This window comes from Calonectris borealis, chromosome 5, assembly GCF_964195595.1.
Source record: "Calonectris borealis chromosome 5, bCalBor7.hap1.2, whole genome shotgun sequence".
In the NCBI taxonomy this organism is placed as follows: domain Eukaryota; kingdom Metazoa; phylum Chordata; class Aves; order Procellariiformes; family Procellariidae; genus Calonectris; species Calonectris borealis.
In genome coordinates, this window is record NC_134316.1 from 45302454 (window position 1) to 45322248 (window position 19795).

General features: G+C 41.5%; 1 protein-coding gene across 10 annotated transcripts in view; it reads left to right on the forward strand.

The window, feature by feature from the left end:
- The first annotated feature begins 1042 nt into the window (after window positions 1-1042).
- Window positions 1043-19795, forward strand: part of MADD (MAP kinase activating death domain) — a 62285-nt gene continuing 43532 nt past the window's right edge. For 4 of the 10 annotated variants that reach the window (XM_075152267.1, XM_075152269.1, XM_075152268.1 and 1 more), the window contains exons 1-15: window positions 1086-1235; window positions 4030-4644; window positions 7388-7691; window positions 8004-8135; window positions 9375-9488; window positions 10196-10276; window positions 12064-12120; window positions 12881-13059; window positions 13661-13896; window positions 14274-14430; window positions 15417-15520; window positions 16384-16577; window positions 17185-17516; window positions 18161-18300; window positions 19555-19656. In XM_075152267.1, coding sequence (XP_075008368.1) covers window positions 1174-1235; window positions 4030-4644; window positions 7388-7691; window positions 8004-8135; window positions 9375-9488; window positions 10196-10276; window positions 12064-12120; window positions 12881-13059; window positions 13661-13896; window positions 14274-14430; window positions 15417-15520; window positions 16384-16577; window positions 17185-17516; window positions 18161-18300; window positions 19555-19656 — 2809 coding nt within the window. In that variant the 5' untranslated portion in view covers window positions 1086-1173. Of the gene's footprint in view, window positions 1236-4029; window positions 4645-7387; window positions 7692-8003; window positions 8136-9374; window positions 9489-10195; window positions 10277-12063; window positions 12121-12880; window positions 13060-13660; window positions 13897-14273; window positions 14431-15416; window positions 15521-16383; window positions 16578-17184; window positions 17517-18160; window positions 18301-19554; window positions 19657-19795 lie in introns of all 10 variants that reach the window. The other 6 variants (XM_075152266.1, XM_075152271.1, XM_075152273.1 and 3 more) reach the window with 3 other exon arrangements.

Consider the following 19795-nt stretch of genomic DNA (forward strand, 5'->3'; position numbering starts at 1 on the left):
ATAAAATAATTTTATTAATGCTTTCATTGGGATGCTCAGTAAACTTGTAGCACAGTTTAAGCATCTCTGATTTTAGAGTTTCTGAGAACTTTCTGTTTCAGAAAATTTCTGTTTTCAGATTGTTTTCAAATGTAGGTAGGGAACATTGTCATATGGAACTTGATTACTTTTTAAGATCTTTTTTTTCCCCTCTCTTTCATGAATTCAATGAAGTATGAATGGTGGGATTGGAAAGAACAATTTTACAGGGCTTACTGAATTCTGGATATCTGTTAAGCGTAGTTATTGACAAATAGTAATGCTGCAGTAAAATACCAATTGTGGCAAGAGGATTTTTCTACTCTAAAATGGGCAGAGAAAGTAGCTGTAGGAGGCATGGGTATCAAAACTAAATGGTGAAGATACATAAGATAAATGGAATTGAATAAAGTAAGTGAAAGAAACAGTAAGATTTACAAGAAGCACTTTTGCTATTGCAAACTGCATATCTTCCCAGAAAAAGTGTTAGAGATCGCAGTCGTTGGGGATTGTGGAGATCATTCTTGCTCTAGGCCACATCCAGGTTTGGGGGGGTGAGGTGCATTATATCAAATTGGACTTCTCTTGATGTTACCCCTTCTTTAGTTATTCTGTTTATCAGACAGCTAAAGTTCAGGTTGCGTTTTTTTCCTCAGTCATGTTTAGCTGTACAGAATTGCCAAGTAAAGCTCCTTTCCCAAGCCCTGTAGGAATCCCAGGGATTTGCCTAAACAATACTTCTGCCTCGAACCGTTTCATGAATAGCTCTTTGCCAGTGGCATGCCTCTTTGTCTGTGGTCTTTCTTGAGATCCTCTTGTACTTTTTTTGTGTGTTTTTCAGCGCTCTCTGCTTTTGTGGGCATGTGGTTGTGGTTTTACACTCGTGAAGAGAGAGATTTGTGGATGGCCATGACTGCAACGAACACTGAGGCTTTTTGGGAATGTAATTGAGGTCATGAAGTTGCTTATATGTATTTGGTATTCCTGATTGTGCCTTTGACACTCTTGCTTTTCTTGATCGTAGGTTGGACTTGCCAGACAGTTCCAAGCAGATTCTCTTCCCCGAGGCAGTCGATCACGGCTGACTGGATAACTGACTACCGGATCGATGAACAGAAATTCACTGAGATGACATAGGGAGGGGCATCAAGGACAATGGTGCAGAAAAAGAAAATCTGCCCTCGGTTACTCGACTATCTTGTGATCATTGGAGCCAGGTAATGTAAAAGAGTCTCAGTGCTGCTGCTTGGGCAGTAGAGTGGGGATAAACAGCCTAGCATCCATTGATGAAGCCTTGCTTGGTGCTGAGGAAGTGCTGTCTGGAATGCGTGCAGAATGCTACCATAATGGGAGCATCTACTTGGGCCAGAGCACTTTCTGAAAGACACTAGTGCAGCCAAAGTTTTTTAACTTTGCGGTCTTTAGACTCCTTTTCAAGGGTCTGCAAAGGGTGACTAAGAAAAGCTAATTTATATGTGACTCTGGTAGCATATGTGTCTGAACTTCTTTGCTTCTTACTGGCATCAGGATAGAGGGATTCACAAACTGAAAATACTGAAAGCCACACGCAAGTAAAATACTAGTTTGGGGTTACTTTTCTAGCTTTTGAAGTGTAGTCTGTAAACTCAGCTGAAAAAAAAATAATCTGGAACTTGCCTTACTTGGCTGTTTCTCCCTCTAATACTCATTTATCCTCATAGGAATGACATGAATGCTTTCTTTTTTTAAAGTCTTATTAACTATCAATAGATAAAATGTTATGCTTATTTACTTAAAGCGTATATGAAATGTGGGGTTGATATGTGTGCTGTTTGTCAAATACACAGGTGCTCAGTAAATGTTATTTTTCTTTATTCAAAGTTTATGCAGTAACTTTCTGCCAGTCTATTTAATGGGTGTGTTCCAAAGTCTATTTTACTTTCATTTCTAAATATCAGTGGTTTAGGTGCATCACCCTGTTGCTTTACCTCCCTCTTTCTTTGCAGAATACTTTGAGTGCAATATTTAAATAGGCTAAGTGGAGGAAATTACATAATCATAAGTAAGAATTATTTTTATTATTGTATTGTATGGACAGAATAATTTAATAGATTAATTACTTCTTATTGTCTGTAGAAAAATAACCGAGTTTTCCATACGTGTGTCACCGACTAGGAAAAGGAGGAGGAAGAAATGTTAACTGCCTCCTCTAGTGATGCTTATAGTGTCTGTTCTCACTTGGAAATTTGCTAGCATCACTCCTGGACTCCTACAGTTCTCTTGCTTTTTGCTGGGCAGCGGTAGCTGGATTGCTAATGCTCAGAGGTCTGTTGTCTCACCAGGCACTTCAGCAAAGGCCCGTGATAAGAGATGGAGCTGACTGAAGTAGCTTCTACTGCGACGTCCTTCGGAGCTCCATGTGGCTTTTACCATTACATCTTGTTATCCTCCGTGCACAAATGCCTTTTGGAAGTATTCCCTTTTATTAGATGCAAATTTTCTAAATGTCTGAGAAGACTCTGTTTTTGTAGCTAATATTACTGCAAAGGCATGAACTGATGATATATTCACTGGTACTTTGTTGATGACTTTTTTTTTAACCATTTACTACCAAGTAGACTCTTTAAACAGTGCCAGCATTATTTGACATTTCTTCTTTGGCAGATGATGCATTAGTTGTGTCCACGAATATATAAAAGCTTTTTAGCATTTCTTTTTTCTTTCTGTACAGTATTTTAGTACTTAACTGTACAGGCAGTATAATTTTTATTACCAATTTATGCTTTATTACTAAAGCATTTTTACTTTTTCTTTAATAAAGTATTAGTTTGGGAGAATTAGTCACCAGAGCTATTTACACCAGTGATTTTCTGTTGTAAATTACAAACATTCTATTACTGCTTGTTTCGGTTTTCTCACCTCTCAGATAAGAGAAAAGCAAGTGTCATTTGTATTTTGAAGTGGGCAAATCTAAAGTATCAAGGTGAGAAAATGTCTTGTATGAGATCCCACAGGAGAGTGATGGTGGAGCCAGGTCTCCTACATCCTATTTAGTAAACGTTATACTAAATGCTAATTACTTTAGAAAATGGTGAGAGATCAGACTTTATAGCAAAGGGGTCAAACCAAAAAGAGGTTGTTCTGGGGACATATTTTTCTTCCTTCACTATGTGGATCTCATACTATTTCTCTGGCAGTTATTCAGTAGCTTTCATGGAAAAGTAGTGGTAGGGAAATAGTTAATACCTTGAAAGAATCTGTTCTTCTGGTGGAAAATTAGGAATAAGCAGTATTGCCTTTCTCTCTTTGTGTTCCATTAGTGATTTGTAATTCAAAGGTTGGTGAGCCACAGTGTTAAATAGGTCTGCATATTACTACCCAGCTTTTATAGTAACTTACACTTCAAATCCAACTTGAAAATCAAACACAGAAATATATATATCTATGGTTGCTGGAACTTTTTAATGAAAATTTTACAGGATGAGGTCCGTATCATTCCACCATTTGTCTGAGTTCTTTCCTAGTAAATTCTTGTTTTTCCCAGTTAGGAATTGATACTGGATTTTCTCATTTAATTTTTCATCTTGTTCATAAATGGCTGAAATCCCGGCGGTTTTCATCTGACTGTATATTTGGAGAGGGACAGTGTATTTCCTACACAAGAGTTGCCCAGAGACCTATGAGGTTAAATTAATTTTGGAAATCAAAGTCAGGCAAACATGAGAATACGATGTTCTCCTGGGAACAACATACTCCTGAAAGTCCTTTTCTTGGTGAAATTTGAACAGGCTCCTTGTTGGGCCTTGATAATGATGGTATAGACTTTTTTATTTAACCTTGCTGCAGTTGTGGCCTTGTGCTAGTGACTAGTGGCTAGTGACTGAGAAGCTGCGCTTTCCCTGGATAGCGAGGAAGAGAAGAAACAAAGATGAAGCTGAGCCCACAGGCTCCTGACATCTTAGTAGGGAGATACCAAAGATGTTTATTGGCATTAGTCAACTATGTACGTTTGTTCTGTTTTCTTTTTTGTAGGCAGCCAAGTAGTGATAGTGTTGCTCAGACTCCTGAACTGCTGCGACGTTACCCTCTGGAAGACCACGTGGACTTTCCTCTACCGCCTGATGTTGTATTCTTCTGCCAGCCAGAAGGATGCCTGAGCGTGCGGCAAAAACGCATGAGCTTCCGTGATGACACTTCCTTTGTCTTCACGCTCACAGACAAGGATACAGGTGTCATTCGCTATGGAATCTGTGTCAACTTCTACCGCTCCTTCCAGAAGCGAGTACCCAAGGAGAAGGGAGAAGGCACAGGGGGGCATCGAGCTCGGGAGGGACAGAAAATCCCCAAATCTGGCGATGCATCTGCACCCCAAGAGGAAGTGGGCACTGAGAGTTCGGAGAGTGGTTCTTCACTGCAGGCTCCAAGTACAGAGTCTACCCCAGATGTGAATCGATCACCGCGCAGTAAGCGTCTGGCCAAAGGCAGCCATCGCTCTCGGAACAGCACTCTGACTTCTCTGTGCATCCTTAGTCATTATCCCTTCTTTTCCACCTTTCGTGAGTGTCTGTACACCCTCAAGAGACTTGTGGACTGCTGTAGTGAGAGATTGTTGGGCAAGAAGTTGGGGATTCCTCGTGGGGTGCAGAGGTATGTTGAGTGGGAAGAAAGAACTTTTTCCTCCCACTGTTTGTGTCCAGGACTGCAATTGTCTGCAAAATTGACTGCAATTGGCAAATTGTGGCTACAGCTGTGGTTGCAGAAGCAGCCAAACACCAATGGTTGACCGTTTTGCTGTTTTAACCCAGGGTCACATTAGGAAAAGGAAATTTTTGTGATGATTTCTTTAAAACTTCTCTGTCTGATTCTGTAACCTGGTATGATTTTCATTTTTGATACGCCTAAGGAGGCACTATCCTGCTAACAGCTGACTAAGCATGATCTTTTCTGAAGCTGAGCACTGATGCTGTTATTGTTGCTTTGGCATATAAGCTCCGTGGCAGTGTACGTCAGGACTGATTCTCTGGCAAATTAGAAACAGCCAAGAAATAACAGGGAGAATTTCCACTTGGGGCAAGAGGGAAATGATGAAAGTGTGCTTAACGAGCTTATGAAATAATCTGAACTTCAATGTGGGAGAGAAAAGACTAGAGAAGCAGGAATGGCTGAAAGAGATCAAAGTACAATATTTGAAGGGGAGAGGGAGGAGAGGTAGAAAACAAAGGAGTTGTCTAGGAAGCATATGGGAAGGGGGGTTGGTAACAGCAAATTAACAGGAACTTGGTGTATTTTATGTAATGTAGTAATCTTACATATCTGCTATTATTACGTTGGGTATGTAACAAAAGCTGTTGCACTGTAGGGTACAGAAGGAACAATGTCTTTATATATATCAGTCATGGACGTATGTCTGTGCTATTGTACCTGACACCTACATTCCAGGATGATATTTTCCTTTCCAATATGCTAACTGAAAAGAGAAAATATAAAATGAATCTCTGGAGAAGGAGGGGATTCTCTCAATAGTAAGAGGGATGGGGCTGTGAGATAGCTCATAATGTGAGTTAAGTAGCTTGCTACACTCGAAATTAAACTTGTCAAAAGCAAAAAATGGCAGGACATCTATAATTTTTGTCTTTATAAGCTCTTTACATTTTGCATGAAAGGGGAAATCTGTCCCGTTCACAGAGCAGTAGCCTATTTCTTGTGTTACTGCCCTGGAATAGTTCTAGGAGAGTGTCCTGGGCTTATGACTGACTCCTGCCTTAGCAGCTTTATCACCTGAATCCACTGACTGTTGAGGAAAAAATGATTCTGTCAGAACAAAACTTCCCCCCCCATGGAAGTATGTTTTAAGGGAGCTTATTTGGTCACTTGGTTTAGTCTGATAATTACTGAGGTAGAAAAAAGCTAAATTTAATGATTTTCCTCAACTCTGTGAGCTCATCTGATTTTTTTAAAGGGGTGCTAAAGTATTCCAGGGTTTGAATGGCATGTGGTATTTGAAAAATTTGCTCTTGGTGGACATAATTCTTACAGAGAAGAACTGAGTGACAGATGAGGAGGGCAAGAGAAGGAATGCTGAGCATACACCTCTGGGAAAAGTAAAGCAGCGGGTTTGAATTACCATGTGGTTTGCAAGCTGTGACCAGGAAAAGTAGAATAGTTTTGAAGTGGTGGCAGAATAAAGGTGAAACTGAATCCTTACAGCCTGCAAAAGGTTGAGGGTGCCTGTTAACAACCTAATGTCCTGTGCATTACCAGCAGCTGAAGGAAGAGTGGAGGATGAGAAGCATCACAGTTCCTGAGACGTGTATCACTTAGCATACTTTGCCCTTCTTTTGACCCCTCCAAACTTCTCTAATTTTTCTTCCTTTCTGAAGCTTCCATTGACATCATCGTTTTTCTTTTTTTTCCTTTTCCTTTTTTTTTTTTTAAAAAAAGTCGTGAACTGTAAGGTAGAGCCTCTAGTTTGAACCCATACCATTCTAAGGGATCTGTTGCAGTAACTGAAGATATTTATCAGGCTGAAGTTTTTTGCAGAATGGCTACAGCAGGTTTGCAGCCTTCACTGTGCTACAACATCAAGGGCTGAAGTGGACAAACCACTTTGCTTCCCTTGTCAGACCCAGTTTCAAGTTTTGAAGCTCTGAAGGCCCTGAGCAGTGCTGGACATGCGTTTTGACCAGCCTGTCTGTGAGCTACAAGTTTGCAGATTGCTAGCTTAGGGCATGGAAAAATTGCTGCTTACTTTGCTAAGGAGCCTAAATGCTTTCTAGACAGCTTTCAGAAATGTACATTCTCAGCTGAAACGCATCCACTTCTGCCATGGGTTATTCAGCTCTTAAGAATCATACAATGCAATTTAGGATAGGATGAAAAAGAGTATTTTGTCATGCCAAAACGTCTGGGAGATCTTGGTGTGGCATATTTTTATTATCTCAGGTTTAGTTCCTATTCTTGCAAAGGTTTGTGGGACTGCTGGAAGCAGAATCCTACAATCAGTCGGTCTGCCCCAATTCCGGACGAGGTATGAGAGTATCCTATGTGCATGCTGAATTTCAAGCACCAAGGCGATGAGAGATCTTCAGAGGTCTGGACCCAACTGAACCCTTTAAATGAATGGATGAACTCTCAGGTGGAAGTGACATACTTGTGCTGATTCCTGCCAGTGATATACTTGTGTGATTCCTGCCACAGAAAGGTTTATAATTCCCCGCAGTGGTTGTTTCAGTAAGCTTAAATCCCTATCTTCCATTCCTCCGTGTGACCAAATGTTTGTTAGCTGCATCTTTTAATTCTCAGTGGATCTGCCCTTTCCCTGGAAGAGCCTTGCGGAATGGCTGTCAAGGGAAGCTCTTGGAGCGTTAACCTTGTTGTTCTCCCTGTACAGGGATACAATGTGGCGGATTTTCACAGGCTCCCTCCTGGTGGAAGAAAAGTCTAGTGCGTTGCTACACGACTTGCGGGAGATTGAGGCTTGGATATACCGGCTGCTCCGTTCTCCGATGCCTGTTGCTGGTCAGAAGCGGGTGGATGTGGAAGTCTTGCCACATGAGTTGCAGCCAGCTTTGACCTTTGCTCTTCCGGATCCATCCCGCTTCACCTTGGTGGATTTTCCATTACATCTGCCTTTGGAGTTGTTGGGAGTGGATGCCTGCCTGCAGGTGCTGACCTGCATCCTTCTGGAGCACAAGGTAGGAAGGGAAGAGTTGATCTTTGATAGGTACGTAGGAAGCTCTGGATGTGTAGAACAGCTATCTCCTGTGCTGCCTGGAACCAGTTTGTCTGCGGGGGGAAGGAATAGCTCTGTCTGAGATTCCTGTTTTGAAAAGTTTTGCTCTCACTCGAAAAAGCACCTGAAGCTTGTTTTCAGACAAGTTGATGGAAGGTCATCCAGTTCACAGCCATAAATCAGAGGCCTGCAGGCTGTGATCTTCGTGTACCCCTGGGGGAGTACTAGAAGTGAATGGTTGCTGCAGTGCTGATGTGAGTTTCTTTGGTTGCAGGTTGTATTGCAGTCCCGAGATTATAATGCGCTCTCAATGTCTGTGATGGCCTTTGTGGCTATGATCTACCCGTTAGAGTACATGTTCCCAGTGATCCCTCTGCTTCCCACCTGCATGGCCTCTGCAGAACAGGTACATATTTTTCCTTCATTGGTCTTTTGCAGATGTTTCTGTGATGTCTGAAATTTATATAGGAGTAGTCCTTGTTTCCTTCCCCGCTGTTTTCTCAGGGTTTGTAGCAAAGTCTGCCTTGCAAAGAACGTTCTTTGAGCACCACTAACTATTTAAATCATAGATAACACCACTTATTTAGGATATCTTTAAAGCATGGTTAGTGAATAGTATGATTCAAAGCAGTAGTTCACAGTAGTTCACAAGCAATGGACTGAAAGGCCATAGATCCACAATATTATGATGAGTATTTAACCCCTGCCACAACTGAGTATTAAGGTCTTTTGGGGAGGGTCCAGAGTAATATTTAAGGATGCTTGAGAGCTCTTGATTCAGAGTTTAGAAACTATTGACTGCAATTTATTCTCCTCAGAAATATGAAGTGTTGAGTTACTTCAGGTGGGAACATGGGTTTTACCAATAGTCAGCTCTCTGCAGGAGCTCATTATTTTGCTTGGAAAGATAGAATTCAGGCCATCTTACTACTTCAGTGCTATCCTGCAACTGATGCTGCAAGTTTGTTCTTGTACCGCCCCTTGGAGGTGACCAACTGTTCTAGATTTAAAGAATAAATTAGCCTCCCAAGCTGCTGGTCTCAAGCTGCTACATGCCTTACTGATTTAAACCTCTCCCTCTGCTGATTCCCTTATCAGAAACAACCTGAATTTTCCCTTAAGTTTTCCATTTACATTTGAAAAAATGTGTCTATTTCTTCTGCTTCCTAGAGATGATATTATTTTGAAACCAAATTACCATTACAAGGGTAAGGGTAAAGCCATATTTACAATGGCACAGACTCAGTTTGAGCTGAGGGTGTATTCAACTGTGACTTGCTGCTCCTCTGGTTAGGCTCTTACTCTGAACATCTTTTTCCTTGGTCCATGATAGATGTGGCAAGCTGTTAGATTAGCTAAGTTTTTTCCAAAGAGCCATGCAGCCATATAACTTACATCCCTGGGGTGGGGGCACCGGAGGTGGAAATTTATTTTCTTCTAGATGAAAATTGAAGCGCTATGAGCAGGAGCTTTTCTTCTTTTTTTTTTTTTTTATATTTCTATTGTATGGAATTAATTACTTATATATCAATGCCTTGTGTGTTGTCCCCTCTGCTATTACTGTAGTTAATAAATAAATATTTGGGAAGAACATGGTGATATCAAATGCAGATCTTGTCCTTATTAAAGTTTCTCTTTCTCTCAGTTACTTCTAGCCCCTACACCTTATATCATTGGTGTTCCAGCAAGTTTCTTCCTTTACAAACTGGATTTTAAAATGCCTGATGATGTATGGCTTATTGACCTGGATACCAATAGGGTAAGCCCATAAGGACTTGTGGCTTTGTTTCAGGAAACTGTGCACTTTCTTCAATGTATCCACTGAGAATTTAAGAATGCCTGGCCTCAGTCTGCCCTTGCTACTCCCATCTTAAACTTCAGAATTCCATTCCTTCTTGTGTCTCAAGGTCCCCATTTCTTTTGCTCATAAGGCATTCTTTTTCAGTTAATCCATCTGGCTATATCATTAGAAGATAAATCCTCAAACAAATGATAAAGCTGTCTTCTTGAGTAATTCTGACCTGTCTCTTATAGCCCTACCTAAGAAACCCAATCTGATAAGAGCCTTATAGCAGCATTGGTTGTCATGATTCAAACGGGACTATGTATCCCGCTTTCTACTGCGGCACGAGCAAGGCTGTTTCAAGGGAAATGTGTATAACATGTTCTACTTGATGGAAATTCCAAAGGATGAGTGTGGGTTCATTCAAGCTTCTCTTTTTTGTGGTAAATGATAAAGTAACTCCTCCATTGTTGTAAATGATAACAACCATAAAGCAGTGAAAATCAAAGTATGGATGCAGGTGTCTGTGTGAGGGGGTTGTGTTGTGGGAGGTTTTTTATTAATGATTTTACTATTTATGGCTTTCATTCCTCAGTCTCCGGAGTGGTGGAGATTCAGGAGATTCTGTTTTGGAAATGAATACAGCTGGGGAATTTTTAGTATGTTACTGTGTTTAATTCCAGGTGATCGTTCCCACAAATGCAGAATCTTTGCCAACACTGCCAGAACCAGAAGCTTCAGAGCTGAAAAAGCATCTGAAACAGGTAATAAGCACTTTGGGGAAAGGACTCAGATTCAGTAGAATTTAGCAGATGTAGTCTTGCACAGCAATTCTGCTATACTGGACAAGAATGCAAGTCAGCAAATGTAAAGCAGAATGTGTTAAAAGCAGGTGTGTATCCTGGCACATCGGATGGATGTGAAAACGTATCAGACTACTAGAATACTCTTGTTCAAGAAAGTGCACCTTGGTCAGTCATGGAGAGGTCTACTTCTCTGAATGTGGAGGTGGGATAATCAATAGGGTGGCTGATTAAACGATGTTATAAGGGTGTCTTCTTTTTTGCTCCCTGAGCTATATGACTTTCTAACATTGTCTTCTCCTGACTAAGCTAAATCTGAGACCTTCATCTTATTTCAGATCTCTCCGTAGTTTTTCCAGAGGACTTAATTGTAATTTTTGTTACCTGTTTTATTTTTTGCTGTCTCTGCTGCTTCCACCTTTGTCGTTTGTAGGGGAAGCATAGGACTAGGAATTTTCTGTCAACCTGTTTAAGATAGTATAGTTGGCCAGTTAGAACATCCCCCGTATTAGAATACAACAGCATTTTGAGCTTGAAAAGCAATAGCAATTAATACAGATGTTAAGTGATAGGTATCCAGTTGCTGCTTTTCTATCTTAATGGAAAGAGTTAATTTGGAAAAGTGAGTGGTCACTGAGGCTTGTAACTACAGTTAATTTCTTAGCCAGGTGAGGGATAATTTGAAAAGCTCCTAGATGCAACAGGTAGTTTCTGTTTTTTACTGTTGTTTGGGGCTAACTTGTTTCCAGTTGGTGCAGGAAGTTCCAGATTCCTCCTTCACATTTGCCATGTGGGCTTTAAACTCTGACTTGATCCATCAAGCTATGATCATCTTTGTTTCCCCTCCATTCACAGATCTGTGTGTGAGGTCTCAGTCTCTCCTCTCAGGTCCTGCTAAGCCATTAATCAGCTTGGGTCATCCTGGCTGATCGTGTCAAGCAGGTTTTATCTCTTTATTTCTGTTTTCCTTATGCACGCTGCATGCAGTATCTAAAGGTAAAGTGTGTTACTAATGTGATGAGTTCTGCTCTTTCTCTCTCCTTGTGGACCAGGAGAGCAAAGCGTGTAACCTCTATAAACCCCAGTACCTGCTGTCAGCACAGATGGAAGCGATGTGTTGCTTGGAGTTTTGTTAGATTCACCTTCCCCCCACTTCTGCCTCACCCCCTTGCAATTTCAGGCACTATTCAGCAAAACTCTCTCACTAGGGCAAAGTTGGATACCAGAAGAACAAATTGCAATTTCCTTGAAGACATATTTAAAATTCTGAGTGTTCACCCAAATTCAAGTTACATCCCTATGTATTCCTATAGGCATTATCATTAAGAGTTGACCATTGGCAAAGGAGAAGGAGCGCTACTGGTTGCTGTATGAAATAGAGAAGACTCAATTGTGGCCCACGTCACGAAGGTTAACACTTTTGTGTGCCTTTGGGTCTTAGTGTCAATGAATAAAATTCAGGATATCTGCTTTTAAACTGCAGTAGAAAGTTCTTAGCTGCATCAATAAGGACAGCAGCCTTTCCACTTCCCAGAGTGGCCAGATGTGAATGTTTGGGGGTGGGGCAGTTAGACCTCTCTCCCAAGATGTGCATATTTTGTGGTCCCTTTTATTTCCTCTCATTTGTGATATTTGGTAGTAATAGATATTTTTTTTTTTCCCTTCCATCTGTTTCTCTGTGGTCATGTGTTCGTCTTGGCTCTGATGGGCTGCTGGTGTTATCATATGATCTTCCATCTTGCCTCCAGTGTCTGGTTAGCATGACTGCAATCACTCAGAAACAGCTGCTCACTCCTGACAACAAGGTTCTTTATTTTATTCTTTTCCCCTCAATTTTCTATTTTACCCTTTTCCTTTGGAGTTTTGGTTTTTGTTTTGTTTTATATATTTGTTTATTTTTGAAATAAAAAGATGAAGACTCAGTGGGCAAATGGGAGAAATGAGGAACATTTAGGATAGGTCTGGGTATCCAGGACTGATTTACCACTTGTGCTGCTCCAGTGCATATCCTTGAAGAGGTTATGAGGCTTGAAGAGGATGGTAGCTTTATGGAGAGATGAAGACCTCATTCAGATGGGGAGTGGAGGTTTGCAGGGGTACAGGCAAATGTCTGTGTAAAGGTGTCTCCACATTGTCCTGGGATATCAAACGCACTGGTTGAATGGCCAAGTTGCAAGGCAAGTTTCAAGGCCTCTAGGTCCCAAGGTGTATTCAAATCACGCATGGGAGTAACTCTACAATAAGTTGTACACAGTGCCATACTACTAGTTGTCCAATTTGGACTATCTGTTTTCACGTCATGAATGATCTAGCAAAGTGGACTTCTGTGCTACCCCTTGGCTGGCTCCAGGACTGTTTCAGCATTGAGGAGATCGTTTTGACAATCCACGTAAAGGCAGGCCTGGAGATATTTGTTGACTCAACGTAGGAGACGGTTTAAGGCAAACTAATGGAGCATGCACAATTGTTGCAATTGCCTAGAGGGCAGGGTAGCTCTGATCTCTCTCTTGTTCCTTGAATAACTTTTCTTGCTGAAAATGTATGCATAATGTTGTCCTTCGTTAGGCACTGGCCAGCATGAGTCTGAATACTCAGCCCATTCTTAATCTAGAGAAGTTCCACGAGGGGCAGGAGGTGCCACTGCTGCTGGGAAGACCGCAGAATGATTTGCAGTCTACTCCCTCCACAGAATTCAACCCTCTGATCTATGGAAATGATGTGGACTCTGTGGACGTGGCTACCAGGTGAGGCTGAACAGGAGGGTAGTATTGAGTCTTCATAAAGTTTGCGCTTGAAGGCAGCACAGACACTTCTATGGGTCCTGTGGTGGAAGCAGCATCTTCCAGGTTCTACTGCAGGTTGTACTCTGGGAAAAAAAGAGCAGAAATTACAGTGTTTATCTCGGATCTATTAACTGCATGAACATAACTCTGTATCTTGAGGGGATGTTTTGTTTCTTGCATTTTTCCTATAGATTATCCGCTTTGCCTGGACTTGTCAGTCTGATACTGTATCCTCAGCTTAAATCTCAAGCCTTGAACTACAAAAAAGGCTGGAGACTTAGTTGCCACCTCAGCTAGTGGATATGAGAACGATGTCCCTCACTGGGTGGGTCTTGGTGTTGAGGTGGTGTATTAAAACAAAGCGATTTCTTGTTGTTTTTTTTTTTTCCTTTTCTTTTTTTAAAGACAACTCTTTTCTAAGAAGACTTAGTTTTTCGTACTGGGTTACCATTCTTCGAAGGTTTGAAACATTGCCTACTGCATACCTTTTAAAGGCTCTCTGTCTTCTTTTCTGTTGTGTTTTGTGTTTTTATCTGATATATTGTCCTCTGTTTCTTTTTAGGGTTGCTATGGTGAGATTCTTCAACTCACCAAATGTTTTGCAAGGTTTCCAGATGCATACTCGCACTCTTCGTCTCTTCCCACGACCAGTGGTGGCCTTCCAGGCAAATTCTTTTCTTGCATCTAGGCCGAAGCAAACACCTTTCGCAGATAAGCTTTCCAGGACACAGGCAGTAGAATACTTTGGAGAATGGTCTCTCAACCCTACTAACTATGCTTTCCAAAGAATTCATAACAGTAAGTTTTGATCTTGCCTTTCCTGCACTTGGATGTAATGCAGGAACTTAAAAAGCAGAGAGATTCTAGGGAAGGACTTAGTTTTACACCATATTATTCCTGCTGGGGAGGGAAATCCAGTTCAAGGAACATTTTTCTATTTTTATGTATGTCCTCATGTGATTCCACCAAGTTAGCCCTGCTATTAGCCGCTCACTCCTCTGATTAATTTTACCTCTTGTCTTGTTTGGTTACGGAGAAGAAGTCTTGTAGGCTTCTTAGAGAAGAGACTGTCCCTTCCTTTGTCCAAGACTTAGTAGGGCGTAGCCTCACTGTGAATGAAGCCTTTGACACCAATAAACGAGTTCAATTAACTCTCTCCTTGTTTTGTTGTGCAGACATGTTTGACCCAGCACTGATCGGTGACAAACCGAAGTGGTACGCTCACCAGCTGCAGCCCATCCACTATCGCGTCTATGACAGTAATTCACAGCTGGCTGAAGCACTGAATGTCACGGTAGAGAAAGAAACAGACTCTGATCTCACCGATGACAGGTTAGTGGGGAGCGTAACCCCAGTCACACGATAGTTACTTCAGACTGCTGGGCCTCTCCTACTTCTCATTTGCAGCCTTTTCCTCTAGCCTGCCAGGTTGCTGTTTCATTTCTTCTGTCTGGGCAGAATACTGACACTGAAGTAAATTGTCTCACTGCTCTGTCATCACAGCAACCTCTTAACCCTTTGCTAGTGTCTTCTTAAGCCTTCCTTTAATGTGATTCTCCATTTCTGTTTTCCTGTTTTCTTTTGCTACCTGTATGCCACTTGACGTTTGATATTTTCTCCCACCCTAATTCTTTTTTCTTCCATGCTGTTTTTTCTCTGGTTATTTCTATCGCAGTACTAGAAGTACTCCTACCCATCCTACCACTCTTTCAAATCTCTACTCAGTGCACATAGTTAGCAAAGCCTGTTAGTACTACCCACTGCCTGAGACCTCCTTGTGTGTTCAGTAAAATGAGAGTAAACTTTTTTTATAGTAATTTTGGCCATATTTCCCAGAGTTTTGCATCTAGTTTTATTATCCTTCATTCTCTGCTAGCCTGTGAGATCTTTCAGGCTTGGACTTGCACTTCGTTTACATTCTACACAGCACCAGTGGCCCTGACAGAGTGGGATTTGTCATTAGTATAAAAAGGGAATGCTTTTACTTGTGATTTCGAGTTCCCTTGAAGTCGTCCTACACACACACACACAATTAATACACTACTCCCTGCTCACTTATGTTTGACCTCATTGATTTTGCTGAGAGCCTTTAAACATCTTCCCATGTGTCTCTTGATGTACCTCAAAGTTATTTCATTTGCTCTGACTTTCATGAAGCTGGCTTCTGACTCTAGCCAGAAATTTGTTTGTAGAGACTGTAATATTATGAGGTTTATAAGAGGCCCATGAAAACAGTGCTGATTCACATCTTTGAAAGATCGGGCCCTGCTGTTGCTGTTATGCTGCCACTCATCTCTCTTTCTCACCTGTTGTGGCAGTGGCAGTGACAGTGTCGACTATGACGACTCAAGTTCCTCCTACTCCTCCCTTGGTGACTTTGTCAGTGAGATGATGAAATGTGACATTAATGGCGATACCCCAAGTGAGTAACTTTGCGCTGTACTTTCACAAGGTCCACATAGGCTCCTCTTCCCCATTCATCTGCACTGCGGAAAAAATGCCTCCCCTAAGTCCCTGAATCAGAGTCAAGTATTGTTCCGTTGTGGTCTTGCTCTGAGGCAAAAGTGTCTTCTATACTCCTTCAATATCCAGGGGTAGGCTGAAAAAAGACATTTCTCCTGCTTATAAACAACCCCCTCCAAAGGACACTGGGTGGAGGAAGAACAGAAATAGGTGCTGCTGAACTGGCTCACTAGGTCTGGAAACAATCTGCTGCTGCCAGTAGATGCTGTGCAATATGCGCAGCAGAGTACAAGCTTTCTCCTGCCCCCGCATATCGGTTCTCAGTGCTGGCTTTAATGAGTCACTCTGTCCTGGTGGGGACAGGAAAATGCATTCTCTGCGGCTTATATGGAGGCTGCAGCAATAACTTCTCTTGTGAGAGTGGGAAACACTCACTTTCTTCGATAAACTAAATCTAGGAATGCCAACAGATTTCCTATGTCCCAAGGACAAGAGGTAATAATCATAAGTTGCAACAAAAGAAATTCTGCTTGGACATAAGGAAAAGATCTTTGTGGTTAGTGTAGTTAAACAGGTTCCCAGGATCACAGTAGAATGTCAAGCCTTGGAGGCTTTCAAAACTCAGTGGGACAAGGCCCTGAGCAACCTGCTTTAACTTTGAAGTTACCCCTGCTTTGAGCAGAGTTGGACTAGATGACTTCCAAAAGTCCTTTACAACCTAAATTTTTATGCGAGTTTATTCTACTGAGCAGTCCTTATCTGCTAGGGATCTTTAGTTAGATGGGTAAAAGTGTTCTTTAATGCAAAATGATGTGTTTGCAGATGTTGACCCCCTGACTCACGCAGCCCTTGGTGATGCTAGTGAAGTGGAATTTGATGATTTTCAAGAATATACAGGGGATCTGGATGAACAGGCCATGGACAGTGAAAACTCCCAAGAGAACAACCAGCCTCGTTCAAGTTCCAGTACTACAGCCAGTAGCAGCCCCAGCACTGTCATCCATGGAGTGAATCATGTGTGTACTGAGATGAGTTCAGCCCCAAGATCAGCATATTAGGATATAAAGAATGGGAGAATGCACGTGGTTCTTTCAGAGAAGGGCAAAAGCTAATAGGACTGTGAAACCATGCACAGATTAAATTGCATGCTCTTTCTGGACTTTCTGAGCAAGGTGGACTTACTGGTACCCTCTTATGTTGGGATAGAGCATTCCTGTACATAGAAGCTCCCATGCATTGAAAAATGCAGCATTAGCAGAGAGCAGTGCTCCAGGTTGTGTCTGCAGGAATTGCTTTTACACAGTCTGGAAAGACCTGATGAGTTAGAAGAACAGGGAGTGGGGTGGGGAAACTCATGAATCTGTGGTCACTTAGGACGAATAGGAGTTGCTTGCATAACCACAAAACAGGGTGATGGAGAGCCGTTATCCTGAGGTAACACTTACCAGTAAGATCTGTTCCGAAGGAGAGTAAGTCCCTAGAACAGTGCACAAATACTGCAGCGTGTATAAAATCCTAGATTAGAGTCACGGATAGTGGGGATGGGGTTGGGGCCCGGTAACAAACAGCAAGGACCCTGCAGACTTCCCAGTTTGAAATAATTGTTCTTGTCCTGCCCTTCAGTTGTATGTAACGCAAATTAGCGAACAGATCAATGATTTGACTGGTCCACAGGAGTCAGCAGATTCAGCAGAAATGGAAGAGAAGTTGGTTGCTGGATTTTCAAACCATCTCCCTTCCTTGCCACTGCAACCAAGCTTTCCCAAGATAAGCTTGGATCGTCGTGAGAACGACAGCGCAGCTGGCAGCATGAGCTCCTCAGAAGGGGTGGTGAGGAAGCGAGAGTATGACAATCCGTACTTCGAACCACAGTATGGTTTTCCTACGGAGGATGAAGATGATGAGCAGGAAGAGAGCTACACCCCAAGATTTAACCAGAATCTCAATGGAAGCAGGCAAGTCCTCCTTGTCTCCTGCCCTTCTGTACAGCACTGTTGGGGTTTCCATCTGTTTCATGTAGTTTAACGTTCATTCATTCAAATGTCTTTTGCACCTGAAACGTATTGTTGATACCTTCCATTTAATATTGAAATTCTGTAAACCATTCTGGTTTGAGTAAAGGCACTTATCAGTTCCTTCTGTTCCTTGCTTTTATGTAAGCAGTAGGAGCTAACAGAATTATCAGTTCTTCCTAGAAACATTCTAGTATCTACTAGATACTACTGATTTCTGGAAACCTTCGAGCGATTTTTTTTGTGAAGCTTTGTCTTTTGGGGGAAATATGCTACAGTGATTGATGGCATTAGGTTTTCTTGTTGTTGCTATCAAAGCAAAACCCTTTCACCCTCAAATCTACCAATGCCCTTTTACAGACAAGTTTTCAGCATGCCCTGAAAGCTAATACAAGCCTGAATGCAAAGATGCTTCAATTCTCTTGGTTTTAATTTTTCTTTTTTTTTTTCTTTCCCACAAGGTAAGGGTAGTGTGGTGAAAACTGATGAGGAATGAGACCAGCATCGATCTCCCACAATCATACAACGTGTTGATTTGGGGCGGGAAGGAGTAAAGCTAATAACAGTTGTACTTAATTTCTTTAAAGGTCTCAGAAGTTACTCCGTCCAAACAGTTTAAAACTGGCCAATGATTCAGATGCAGATTCAGATTCCAGGGCCAGCTCCCCAAACTCTACTGTCTCCAACAACAGCAGTGAAGGTTTTGGGGGCATCATGTCTTTTGCAAGTATGTACTAATGCATTCATTAAGCTGGTTTTATTTATTATATTAGAATTTACAGAGAGATGGAATAGAGGCATGGCTCGTCAAGAGAATGACTTGATTGGCAAATTGTTACCAGCTCTCCAGAAGTCATGTTGGAAACTACAGGACCTATTTGATTTACACTGCTGATAACTACTGCTTTATGTGTTTTTCAGTAAGGAGGACTTTGGTTATGTGGTTAGGCCCTTGAGTTATATGGGCACAGATCAGAAATTCTTTCAGTTTCATTTAAACAAAAAATTGTGCACTTTCATGAAGTTGATACAAAAATCTTACCAGTAGTATGCCTTCCATGCTGCCACATTGTGTGTTTAGGTGCTAAGTTCAGTTTCTTGACTGTGCTCACCTGCTTTCAATTATATTTTAATAATAAAATCCACAGGTGTGGAAAACTAATCTCGAGTTTTTTAATGAGTGAAAGAAGATATGGCCAGTTGAGTTTGGCACTATAGTGGGAAGCAGTGCAAGAAGTTTGCAGCAGTGGGGAAAGTATATTGAATGTTTCTGGTAAAATGATTGTTACTAAAATAAGGCTGCAAAAAAATAACCAAAGAAAATGGAAATAATATGCTGACATTTTAAATGAACATCTTGAAGTGTTAATCAGCTCGTTGATCTACATGAGATACTTTCAGGCTGTCTACAGGCTTAACCAGATGATGATGCATTATTGTGTTCTTAAGATCTGTCTGTACTAGGAAGAATTTTTGTTTTCTCCTAATAAATGGAAAGCTCCTATTTTAAAGCATGCTTCTGTGGCAGATTTACAGCGTTTCACAAGGCACAGTGCACAATCCTCACTTCAGAATTACATGCTTTGGAGATCTTTCATCATCCTGTTTTCTCATCTGGCCCCTACCATTCATTTGCTCCTAAAAAGAGGACCAAACCAGAAGACACAGCTGATGTGAGGTTACCTGTTGAAGTGCAGAAAAACAGGCGGATATTGCTGTTACATTTAAGACTCAAAGATACAACAGCAATGATTGTAACATGAAAGCTAAGAACTACGTTTTTGTACAATTTAGAATAATCTGATTACAGATGTGGTTGCAATGTAAATGAGATTATGTTATGCTTGTAAGACTTTCGGGTAATAAAGAACAACTACATCATTAAGGATCTGGAATAAGAAGATGAATTACAGGAAGTTTAGGAAGTTCGGGTGTGTGCAGTAAGCGTTAGGCATTTAATTGTTTTCTTCTTCTGTTGTAGGCAGCCTGTACAGGAACCACAGCACAAGCTTCAGTCTGTCCAACTTAGCCCTACCAACCAAAGTTGGGAGAGACAAGAGTACTCCCTTTCCCAGCCTGAAAGGTAACCGTTTTTCCCTTTGTCTTCTACAGACTTTACAGTTTTTGTGACTTGCCAGTCTGAGGTCTTACCCCTAACAGGAACTGTGGGGGTGATGCATTTTGGTAGTTTGGGTAGTATCTGTCTTAAGTATCAAGACAGT